The following is a 12,818-nucleotide window of genomic DNA, read 5'->3' on the forward strand; positions in this document are numbered from 1 at the left end:
TTATTTAAAATTATTTTATTACTATTTATATTCATTGCTTAACGTATACTGAGCAGACTGACAGAGTGGGAATTTTCTGATACTTCAAAAAGTACTTTTACTTGTAGTTAGTAAAGACATGAACTTTGTTAACAGCTGTTTTCACTTGAATTCATCAGAAGTAACTTCTGCTTCTTCTTGACTGGATAACAACACCAATACTGTTATCTAAAATGAAATTATCAGCAGATAAATAACTAAAAGTTACAACTTCTCTGAGTGCCTGTCATAGGTAGGCAACATGGTTTTACTGCATGCACATGGTAGAAAGTTATCAGCACCTCACATATCAGCCCTTTCTATTAAAAATGTTCGCCATCTACAAGAACATAGGAGGTACTTGCCATTAATCTCATCTGAGAAGGTGCTGCTAATACAAGGCTCACCATTCTAACTTGTCATGTATCCTAGTAGGCAGTCTAAAAACAACTGAACCATGACAAATATGAAATTATTAATATATTGGAAAACAGTCAGCAACTATACTAGTACAACACAAAAAAGACATTGAACAAATTTGACTGCAATATACAAACAGGGATTTTATTATTTCTAAAGCCCAGTAACAAATTATGGTTTTATTGCATTGTAGAGCAACATGTTTCAAAATGTATTAAAAAGAAAAATAACTAGATGTGGAGTATCTCTTATAAAATTTGCAAATATATGCATTGGAAAAAAGTTGGAAGTTTACAGGGACCTTCTCCCTTCTTCCCACTGCTACAATTTGCCAAGGATAATTGTTTGCCTACATAGATACATATCCTAAACTACATGCTTCTGTGTATACTAGACACAGAATAGTCTTTCCCATCCTCTTTTATTATCCAGTCTCTGGAATCTTCATGTTCACAGTTTGATGGTGTACTTTATAGTGATGAATGTGCAGGCTCATTATCTTGCCTAGAGGGAAAGGGCCGAGCCCTAATTCACTCTGGGAGTAGAGGTGTGAGATCAGCATCTCTCTGTAGGAAGGCATGGCACTGAGTGGAAAGAAACAGAAGCATCCATTGGGAGGAAGAGCCAGTCTTGCTGAGCCTTAAAAAGAAACACCAACAGGCCAAGAAGGCTATATTGGGTATGTGAGGTACTGTGGTGGCATTGAGAGGTATGAGACAACAGAAACAGTGATGAAACGGAACCTTCTTTTCTCCTCCACATGAATAGCTTTGTTGTACATCTGGATTCTGGCAAGAAGGACATGAAAAAATTAAAAACTTATACTAACAGTTGGTTGTTGTTGTTTTTTTGTTCAGTTGGTTGGCGTTTTTTTATGTCAAAGCACAGAGTCGTTAGAGAGACCACTTCTTTTTCCCCTTCAAATGTGTAATGCTCTTTCAGCTTTAGTATGTAAGTAGCTAAAATAAGTTAGTAACTGGAAGTGTGGCACTTTTCATTCACAACCTCCCAGAAACTTTTAAGAAATCAAATGCATGGCATATAGCAAAGTGGTTAGTGACAATAGATTTCAGAGGCTTTCAGAGAACAAAATTCCTTTGCCTTAACCATAACAGTTCGACATTGTAGATGCTGAAGTTCTTAGAATCTGGAGAAAGCAGAACAAGAATTTAAACCATTGGCACACCACTGCTACAGCTACAGCTATAAACAAATGTCTCTCACTTGAAACAGCAGTAGAGGTAGAATATATTCCTGAAGAACAGTCAATACAGTAAAAATATGATGTTTTACAGCTATCTGACATAGTTCTGTGTGTTCACCACTCTTCAAACAGTCTACTGACAATTGCATAAACATTATCAGATAATATGCTTACATTTACTGGATGACAATAATTATACAGATGACTCTCCAAGAAGGCCCTTCAATTTCTTCTTCAGCTCTCTGCTGGTTTTCTTATAGAAAAATAAATCTTTTTCCAGTTGCTGGATTTTTACTTCATACCCTTTCAGGGTTTCTGCAATACCTTCACTATTTTGTTCTACGAGAAATAAAATCAGTTTAAGGACCAAGTCTCTGTGTCAAAAATCAAGATGCCCAACTAGGCAGAGTATCTTGATAGCATTTTCCTTGCAATGTGCATGTTTTAACTAATATGAAATAAGATGAAAAAGGCTGTGCCAATCCCACCTTTTAGTTGTAATAGTATTTAGAAGATAAAGATCAACAGAACCAGTATCTTATGACTTTTCAATATCAGCAAATTCAATGTGAAAATACAACAATTCTGATACTGCTTTAAAAAAATAATCTGTTTTGCATTCGTATGGACATCATGTGTCTATCCTTGACATCTTACATAGCAATAGAATTAGTGACAGCCAAAATATATCTCTGAACCTTATTCGTTTTTTCAGCTGGAATACAATACTTCTCTGTTAATGACCAAAGAAAATACTTGGTGTATAATCCCCACCCCAAAAAAAATACCTTTGAAATTATTCAGTATAAACTGTATTTTTTTCTCATGTTCTTGGCGCTGGTGAGTCAGCTGCCTGTCACACTGCAACTTGATGTGTTCAAGTGCAGATTCTAATTCACGCATCATGTTTTTCTGGTGTATGGACTTCATTTCCTGTTCTTCAATCTGCACTTGTAATTTTCGTTCAGACTCACGCAGGCCAACAATCTTAGAAAGAAACACACTTATTTTGATTTATCAAGAGGTTTTAAGAAAATCTTTTACCCTGCAGCCTAATAGATTAAAACATACAATAGCTCTGGATCTCTACAAGTAATTAAGCTTATACTGGAAATAGACTTGCCACTGCTACAGGTTGACTCTTCAGAACTAAAATGCATACATTTTGATCACATGGACTAGTGGAGTTTTTTAATATCCTATGCAAAATTTAAATTGAAACAATATTGCTTTCCAGACTTCCAACTTGCATCCCACAGACAACTTTTTTACAAAATTACCAAAGGTTCACCCAAGGTCACAAAGACACCATATCATAATGCATTTAATATTTATGCTTCCAGATGTCAGTATGATTCCTAAGCACATAGCTGCACACACTGCAAAGTATCAGTTTACACTGGTGTCGTGGTTTGATATGCCTAAAAGCTGGGCACTCACAAAAAACTGTTCACTCATTTTTCCCTGCTACAGTTTAGCAGAGGAGGAGGAAAGAAAAACTAAAGGGCTAATGAGTTGAGATAAGGACCAGGAGGAAAACACTTGAAGGGCAAAACAGGCTCAAATTTAAATGGTATAATGAAAAATGTATTAACAGAATTAAAAGAGGATAATGAGAACTAAAATAAAAGTTTTAGTACACTGTTTTTTTCCCCCTCCAGCCCCTCCTTTCTTCCCACTGACAGAACAGAGAGACAGGGTGTGAGAGCTCTGCTCAGTTTTTTCACTTGAAATTTTTTTTAGTTCACTTAGGGAGAAGATTTTCTTTTACTATGCGGTAGGGTCCTTAGCACGGGAGACAATTCTCTGTGAGATTTTCTAGTGTAGTTCCAATTTTCATGAGTAGCAGTCCCACCTGACCTGCTGTAACATGAGTCCCTCCCATGGTTAATGCAGCCTTCCCAAAACTGCATGGTATGGGTCATTTTAGTTCATGGGGTGTAGTCTTTTAAGGATAAACTGTTCTAGCTTGAAAGCAAGGGCTCTCTTTCTCTATCCTCTCTCTCTGTTCAAGTTTCCAACTACATTACAGCTTTTCAGCATCTACTTGCTCCAGCATGAGCACCTTTTCTCATGGGCTGTGAGTGGATCTCTGCATCCCCCTATGCACTTCATGGAATACTGGGAAAGTTTGCTGTATTATAGTCCTCACCACAGCTTGTAGAAAAATCTCAGCTCTGATGTTTGGAGCACCTCCTCTTCCTGGAGGAGGTTTTCCACTGACCTTAGTGTCACCATGTTGTTCTCCTCATGTGTCTTCACCTCCTTTTATCTGACTCAGAAGAAAATTGTTGTCTGCAGGTTTGTTTGGTCTCAAGTTCTACCCATTGAAAAGTTCTTATGGGATTTTGCAGTGCTAAAAGGCTGATCTCATCTTGGCTCAGTATTGGGGAAGGGCTCGCCATGCCCCTCACTGTTGGCCACATGGGCAATGCCAGCCACTGTGGGGCTGGCACCATTCAGCTCCTCTCTTGATGTGAGGCGCCAGCAAGGAGATGCCACTACCGCTGTCCCTGCCCTTCTGCTGGCTAAAAGTGGCCAGGCAGGCACAGTTCCCTGTGGACTGTGCCAAGATAGCTGTGGCTGTGTGGGAAAGAGAAGCTGCTGCTGCTGCCCCTGCCTTTCTGTCGGTGGCACAGCAGAGTAGAAGTGGCCTGGCAGGCACAGTTCACCGCGGGCCAAACTGAGGTGGCAGCGGCCACACGGCCACAGCAGCCACATGGCCAACCCGGCGCCCCCCCAGCCCTCAGAAAAGAACTGTGTGCATTTTTTTTCATTCTTAAATATGTCATCACAGAGGCATCACCAACTTCTCTAATTGGGCCAGCAACATGTCCATTGTCAGAGCCTTCAGAGACTGGCTCTGCTGAACATAGCAGAAGCTTCGAGCAGCTTTCTCTCCCAGAAGCTGCTTCTGTGGCTTCCTCTGCCCCCTCTAAAAGCCAGGCTGTGTTAACCCAACACAACCAGATTTAGGAAAAACACAATAAGAATAGCAGCCTGAGCTTTATGAAGCTTTCTGAAATTCTGCATTCAGGAAGAATTTGAATACAAGACCATTATTTAAACACGTTGTTTCTCCTTAAGTTGGCAACACAGAGCACTGGAAAAAGGCAAGGTAATTTCCAGATTTGTAGCACGTTTCTAGCTAATCTATTAAAACAAGATGTACAAAGTTAACCCACAAGTATCCTATTTAAGTTAACATAAAAATTAAAAACAATTTAATCACAGATCTATGTAACCTGAAGATATATTAACCAAAAGCTTAAGCTTCTTAAATTTATTTTTATTTCCTGCCACCATCTCAATATCTAGAATAGTAATAGGAAGTGGGATAAAATAGTATTCATTAGCCAAAACAAACCTTGTTGAAATAACTGATGATGATAGCTCTGAGTTCCGCAGCAGACAGGGAAACTAGTTTCCCTATTACATTATGCTTGCTCTGTGAAAGATTCTGAGAAGATGACCAAAGTAAGTGCTGGCGATTATGAATACTTTCATTCTTGTAATCAATTGCAGCTACAAGGGCTTCAATTCCTTCTTCTAGCTGGAAAAGAATATGTTCTTCCTACAGAAGAACACATGAGTGAGATCTTTACTAAAAGAAAGCTCAGAATTAATCTTTCAAGACATCTTTAACTTCATTCTCAAGAGTGAACCTAAACTTTATGGTAAGATGAACTAGTTGTAGCACAGACAGTGGAGGGGAAAACAAGATGTAGAGTGCAAATCTAGAACTTTTGTCTTTTCCTGTCACAACACGGAGGTTGATCAATTGGCTCATCACAAAACTAGAAGTCATGTTTCTCTTTTAATCCTTCCTTCATCCTCACCACAGTTTGACTTCTGCTATTTTATTTTTTTAATGTACTAATTTTCTGTTATATTAATGAATTAATCAGTCAATCAGTAAAGAGTTTGGTGACCATGATTTGTGTATGGAAGTGGCAGAAACGCCTGGCCTGAAGCACAGTAGACTTTGATGAGTGAGACAAGTAGGGGTCCTTCCAGAGCAGTATCACTCAGCCATAGTCTCATATGGCTTCTCAAGACCTAAAGGTAATCAGTTCATTTTATATGAATTTATTTTATGTTCAACATAATGATACTGATCAACTCCAAGTAATGGGCCATCCAGGTAATATGACTTATTTTCACTGTAGGACTATGTAGTCCTTCAGGTAAAGTTTGCTTTTTTCACAAGATTCTATGAAAAAAATCAAGGGGCATGACTATGTGAATACCTCGCTTGTTCTGTATCCTGACATTAAAATACCTCCCTGTGATAAACTGATTAACTTCTGTTTCCCTTACTTCTCATTATATGACTCTTAGACCAATAGAGTTTGGCAAGACACAATCTGACTTACGTTCCTCTGATCTTAAACTTCATTCACCAGTACATAATTGGTGCTATCATAGCACCTCTACTAAAATTGCTATTTACAAAAGTATCTAACTTCTGCTCCTTATTTCTAGCTTACCTGATATCTGGAGACATTTTAGGTTCTGACTGGAATTCTTTATTATCAAACAATACCTAAAACCTGTATTTATCTCAGAGGTGCTTACTTACTTCAGTTGACAACACTTTACCATCTTTCAGTTTCTCATCCATACTATTTCTCCTTCTGAGCAGCTGATCCCTTTCCATTTGGAGAGCCTGAATTTTTTCCAAAATGTCTGACTTGTCAGTGGTGCTGCCCTGAAGCTGCATACTTTTGTCACACAGCTCCTGATCCAGAATACTTAAGCGTGTAGACAATTTCATACTATCTTTGTTCAAAGCCTAAAAAAAACCACAACAACCACAGATATAAAAATGAGATATTCCTTTCCAGTAAGAAAAAAGTAAGTGACACTGTCACATTCTGACTAGAAAAAATTGCTTGTTTCTTGTAATGGGACCTCATTTACTTTAAGTGGACAAATATCATTAAAAAAAAAAGTTCAACATGTAGTTTTCTACATAATAAAAATTAAAGGCACTAGTCTTTATATGTGACAATGATACTTTGCATTCACTCTTTCTGCTGAAAAGTAAATATTGCAAGACATTTCCCTGCTGTTTTCTCTAGAAAGCAGAAAGATTTGGTCATATTCATAAATAATAGATAAAAAATCCTATAATATAATTTAATATATTCAATATTAAATTTTATTAAATATATTAATATTATTAATATTAACAATATTAAAATAATATTAAATTATATTAATTATATTAAATCTATTATGTTATCTTCAATAACAATTCCACAGTTCAGAATTGTTTGGTTTTGGGGTTTGTTTCATTGTTGCAATTTTGGGGGGAAAAAGTGAATTAAAATGATTGTCTGTGTTAATTACAATTTAAATGTCAATTGGTCAAGCTACATAATACCTGCATCACAGTGGTATAGACACAGGAGGTCCCTTGAGCCCCCTCTGCTATCTTATCTGCCCTCCCCCACCACCAGTCTTTGAGCTAGCCTTATGACTAACTTATGACTGTGGTGAGTTTTGTGGGTTTTTTTCTTGAATCACCTGGCTAGATCTCAGTTTCTTCATTTCCAGGTAGCTTTTCTCTTGCATATATGCTTCTTTTTTTGCTACAATGGCTTCTCTTTTCTTTAAATCTTCTTCTAGTTCTGCTAACTGTTGGTGCTGTTGAAGAATTCTTTCCATTTCTTCATCCAGCCACTTCTTCTGCTCTTCTAATTTCTAAAGTTTCAAGAGAGATCCAGAAAGTATTAACCAGGATATTTTGACTCAGAATGTTACGTTTATGCTGTATCTTTCTTCAGAATTACTGATAAAACTGTAGAAGACATTAACCTTTCTAATGTAAATGTTAATTCTGCCACAGAATCCTTACTCAGAATAATACAGAAACTGGACTGATTTAAAAGAGGCCTCAGCAATATTATGTTGCTATATCTCCTATAAACAAGCTTGTATTAGATGCTGTATCTTTTCTAAAGAATATATTTTCTAAACTATTTACATAAATAGATGTCATCTACCCAAGCACAGCAACTAGGTTTAGATGGCACCATGAAAATTCAGCTAGCCCATCCTCATTGCATTTTAATGGCCCAAAACCAGCTTCTTGTTGACCTGCAAGCACGGTCCATTATAAATTTATTCTGAAGCCAGAGTTTATCAGAGGATATATTCCTGTTAAGGCATAAAAAGTTTCTTTTATTTAACTTTTAAAATTTCTTTTCACCTTTAAAGACTTAGGGTAATTCATATTTCAGTGTCCACATCTGAAATAATGTAGGTGGCACTGCTACATAGGATACATACTTTTCTAACCCTGTTACCAACAATCAAAACCAGAAACCACTGTAATTTATGTCAGAGTAGAAACCAAACAAAATAAAACACCTGAACAATGCACAGAACAATTAAAACCCAACACATCAAGGTCACCCTCAAACCTGCTGGATAAACAAATCTCCTGAATTCACAGGTTTCTGAATCAGTATTTTTGACAAATTATAGGGGGAAAAAAAGAGAAGACACTAAAGGCACTCCTTTCTTTCATTCAAAAAGAGTACAGTACAAGAGCCACTAGGCTCTACTCCCAATTTTTGCTAGAGAGAAAAAAAAAAGACAAAACTATGATGGAATGCTCTTCATACAAATGGTTTACAAAAATAGATGACTAGAGATGAAGAAAGATTTTTTTATTTCAGGGGTCACACATATTTGGAATTGATTAACTACCTGTAGTTTCTGTGGAGCTCCCACTGAGTTTTTTTTCTTCTTTTTAAAAGCAGCAATTTCTTTATCCTTAATTTTGAGGATCTTCTGTTGTTGCTCCATCTTAAGTTGAAGTTCCTTTGAACAAACAAAAAGCACCATTCTTCCTACATCAGTCAATCAAGTACATTTCATGTGACAGTCTCCCCAAGATATAATCTGAAATACTGACTCTAAATTTATTTACAAAATTGCAATTCAGAACTAGACACCAGGTAATAAAATGAGGAAAAAAAAACTAAAAGAGAAAGGCAAAACGGAGATTAATGTGAATTGTTTGTAGACAATTTCTTTGGTGCATTTATCAAGAAATTCATTAAGGCATTATTGAAAATAAGGGAAAGCCTGGTAGTCTAGTTTATTGGGAAAGCAGGGGCAAAAATTATTCATCCTAATCTTTGTCATAGGGAAACAGGAAGAATCCTACTTTAATTTGTTGCTGGTCCTGCTGAAGCTCTGCTTCCAGTTGCTTCTTCTTTTCACTCTCCTCACACAGTCTCTTTTGCATCTGGGATTGCTGATGCTTCATCTGAGCCACTTTCTGCTCAAGGTCTCTTGCTTCTCTCTCACTTTGGTTAGATAATGAAGCCAAATTCTTGGTATCTTGCTGCTTCTTCTGTAAGGTCTGAATGTTCATGTCAAAATTTCAGCTTAAGAGCAGGAAAACTTGTAACTGAAATATGACTCAGCTTCATTCTTTATTTCACTGAATTCTTAGGGTAACCAAGATTTAGTAACTTCTGCCCAAACAATCACTTGTTATTACTGTAGTTTTGAGCTATCTGGTGGAGTTGGCACAGGCTGAATTAAACATGAAAAGGTACAGTTTATGCTTGGCAATACAGTAAAAGTACTAAAATCTAGCAGACGCCACAGTTCTGGAAAATTTGCAGAGACACAATGGTGTCAGAATGCTGGTGCCAGAATGGTGGTCATCAGAATGCTGGTCCTGAGCTCAAGTCAATAAGCAAACTCCCTCTTTCTGTATGGAATTTTCTGACCTGTCATTCTAGGATTGAGAGGCACAGAGCACCTAAGCTGGTCCTATATAGAATACTAACTTAGATACAACAGAACTTAAAAACAGAAGGTCAGTGTCAAACAAATATGCCGGCGTGGGCCTGATCTTGCAAGGCATCACAGGGATTTCCTCAGACCTACAATCTATATAGTATTTCCATAAAACATTGATTTTATTTAAGGCAAGTAATAGATTTGTAATACCCTCTCTTGGATAAATTCCTCTATTGGACTATATACAATGATGTATGGAAATCTCATATCTCTCAATACTTTCTTAGCATCTTACATACCAAGAAGGTATTTCATGTTTCTAACCAAGTAGATGTTAACCAGCATTTTGAGTGTAATAGTATTAAGTTTCTCACTAGCTACTTCAATCTGCCCAGCTTCCAGCATGTAAAACAGGTAAAAATTTTACAAACAGAGTGTTAAGGTTCACACAGTGAAACGGAGATTTGCAAATCATAATAATCAGATCAGAAATACCTGCACTTTCAATTTAGCTGCCTCCATCTTCTTCTGGCACTCTTTCAGTAACACGACTTTCTCAGGAATATCTCTCAGCTCTTTACTGTCCAGCTCCTGAAGTTGCTTTTGTGCTTCAGCCAGTTCTCTTTTGGCCTGCTCAATTTCTTGCTCCAGTATACTTATCTTCAAAGAATACTGCCTGCTTACAGACTGAGCATCCTTACCTTAAAGACAGCATATACAAATAGTTTAAAACCAACATGATAATCAGTTGAAATGTAATACTTCTGGAGTGGAAATATTACTTACTTTGTTCTGGCTAAGTGAGTAATTTCTGATACATTTTCCAACACTAAAGGAACCTGCAGTTCCTTTCTAACTCTGAAATGGAGATAAAGAGAGTCCTAAATCTGAACATTTCATGAGTCACCTCATGCCACCAAATAAAGTGCCATCTGAGTCCCAGAGTTAAATTCTTATGCCTACTGTAGATTTTGGCAAAATGACTATCCTGTATTTCATAATTTTGTTTGGTTTTTTTTCCCCCAGAAGAATATGCCATAAATTTTTTACTCAACTTTCAGCTTAATAATTAGTATATGATCTTGGATTGTGTTTCTACTCTGTGATTTGTCCCATTCGGACAATCTGGGATGGCACAGAACCTTTCTCAGACCACCTCAAGAGAAGGTAAACAAAAGAGAAGAGTGTGATTGAAGGGGCTGAGGAAAGAGATCCTTCCTGTCATCACAAGGCTAGTTTCTCTATCAGGACAGATGTGTAAGGGATGTATGCTACCAGGGCCACTGATTTTTTTCCTTTTCCACTTCTGACTCCCATTTCTCTACTGTTATAGAACATAGAAGATACAATGATGTATCTTTTCTCCAATCCCAGATACTATGTCACAAATACGCATCTACAAAGAGATAGCACTGACCATACATTAAAAATTACACTACTGTTGGATAAAAGTGATAATCAACAAAGCACAAAAAATATTTAACAATCAATCTTCATAGTAGACTAGGCTGTAATCAAAATTTTCAGTGATTACAGCAAGTAATTAGCAAAATCTATGGATTTTTAGGTTGTTAAAAGTATTTTTAAGATAATTATATAAAAACTAAGACATACAGGACTTTAGGTTTTCAATGTCTCTTCCTTTGTTTCAGAACATCTTAATTCCCTACAGTATCCAGTATTCCTACAGTAGACAGTTACCTGTTCTTACTAACTCCTTAATAAGTTCCTCTTTCCTTTTGATATTAAGTGCAAGTTCTCTTATTTTTTGTTCAGCCTTAGCAAGTCTCAACTCTGAATTCTTTAACTTCTGCATGTTAAAAACATGGATTTTCTGGAGGCTGTCAATCTCTTCACCTTGAAAAAAACAAAGCAAAATAGAGTTATAAAATCTGGAATAGATGCTGTATTCAAAAGGTAGTGCTCTGCAATATCGACTGTGTGCAGTTCTTCCATATGAAGTACAAGAATCAAAAGGAGAAAAGAGAGCAGGGTATTCTAACCTGCCATGTGTGTAAACAGGAAAAAAAAAGGATGCTATGCACATGCATTTCAAGGCCCTAAGTCTGGAAAATATTCCAGAAACCACTTCAGTATTTTTGGTGAGATAATAGCATCCATTTCTTTCATTGAAGCAGTCTTAAAGGTTTATATGTGACTAGATTTTGATAAGTGAACTCCTTTCTGGCTAGTAGGTATTACTTAGAGGTTACTAACATCAGTTTCAGAATGGGAAAGAAAAACAGAAATTGGAAAACCTACTTTGAATTATAACCAAAAAATATTTGCAAGAATTGCAGATATTCTTCTGGGAAAACTAATTACATGTGCTAAAGTCATTATTGCATATTCTGATACTGTAGTAAGATTTGCTCTAATGACTCCCATCATACCTGTAGTTGTGTCGGTTTGTAGCGCAGATTTATTGGACACACCAGACTTGTCTACTGGACATTTCATGTCACTTACATCAGGAAGGAAGCACACAGAAGTATGATTTTGTGTCCATGTTCGATTTAAGGAACACCTATGACAGAACAATAAACATGCTACTCTGCAAATGCACAGTGATTTTTTTCTTTAAGCATCATGCAAAGTAGATGATCTTAAAAGAGAAGAAGCTCAGACTTAGAAAAGCATTCTTACCTTCTTCCTCATCCACACCAGTCCCACACACACCATCACCCAATCTCCCGGTCTTCAAGGTAGATTCTGACCCACAAGCAAGGATTATGCAATCTTTGCTAAACCTACATATATTAAACGTATTTTGCAGTATGCCCAGATGGTCCCACAGGTTCACTGTAAGTATTATGGAAGGATTAGGCACTACTACTACCTTTGCTATACATTTTTCTGTAACAAAAGTTAAAGAACAACAAAAAAATTACTTATATGAGGTTTTCTCTTCGCTGCCTGTATTGTCTTCCTCTTCATCGCTCTGATCAGAGAGGTGGCAGTGAAGGACTTTATCTTGATCTTCTAACTTGGTCAGTATAATCTGCCTGCGAATATGGAATTCTGCCATCATCTGGGCCAGAGACAAGATGGGGGGGCTGGTATACCCCTGTCAAAAAGCACACAAAAGTAGTGATGGGTAAAAACACTTGCAATAGTTCAGCAATTCATTACTCATATTTTAAAAAATGTTTCACCACCTGAGCTTGTAAGCAATTACACAGGTTTTCTATAATAACTCTGAGTACCTTTGTAACAAAACATTTTGCAAGAGCCTAGAGGAGTTGTTTCAAATATGAAAGAGGTCACTGGTAGCAATTCATCATCCCATGTACTCAACATATTGGTAAGAATAAAATTCATTTTTTATAATGTTTCATACTCGAACCCTCAAAACCCCTAGAAAACCAGCTGGGGGGTGAAAACATGACAGCCATAGCACTTGTAG

General features: G+C 36.9%; 1 protein-coding gene across 2 annotated transcripts in view; it reads right to left on the reverse strand.

Annotated features, from left to right (window-relative positions):
- Window positions 1-12,818, reverse strand: part of KIF27 (kinesin family member 27) — a 30,502-nt gene continuing 17,684 nt past the window's right edge. For both annotated transcript variants that reach the window (XM_063179645.1, XM_063179644.1), the window contains exons 7-18: window positions 12,304-12,479; window positions 11,806-11,939; window positions 11,114-11,269; window positions 9,908-10,113; window positions 8,826-9,023; window positions 8,363-8,476; window positions 7,175-7,351; window positions 6,225-6,437; window positions 5,010-5,216; window positions 2,431-2,629; window positions 1,817-1,981; window positions 1-1,226 (exon numbers count right to left, since the gene is read on the reverse strand). In XM_063179645.1, coding sequence (XP_063035715.1) covers window positions 1,836-1,981; window positions 2,431-2,629; window positions 5,010-5,216; window positions 6,225-6,437; window positions 7,175-7,351; window positions 8,363-8,476; window positions 8,826-9,023; window positions 9,908-10,113; window positions 11,114-11,269; window positions 11,806-11,939; window positions 12,304-12,479 — 1,926 coding nt within the window. In that variant the 3' untranslated portion in view covers window positions 1-1,226; window positions 1,817-1,835. The remainder of the gene's footprint in view (window positions 1,227-1,816; window positions 1,982-2,430; window positions 2,630-5,009; window positions 5,217-6,224; window positions 6,438-7,174; window positions 7,352-8,362; window positions 8,477-8,825; window positions 9,024-9,907; window positions 10,114-11,113; window positions 11,270-11,805; window positions 11,940-12,303; window positions 12,480-12,818) is intronic.

The sequence above is a fragment of the Melospiza melodia genome, chromosome Z, assembly GCF_035770615.1.
Source record: "Melospiza melodia melodia isolate bMelMel2 chromosome Z, bMelMel2.pri, whole genome shotgun sequence".
Taxonomy (NCBI): Eukaryota; Metazoa; Chordata; class Aves; order Passeriformes; family Passerellidae; genus Melospiza; species Melospiza melodia.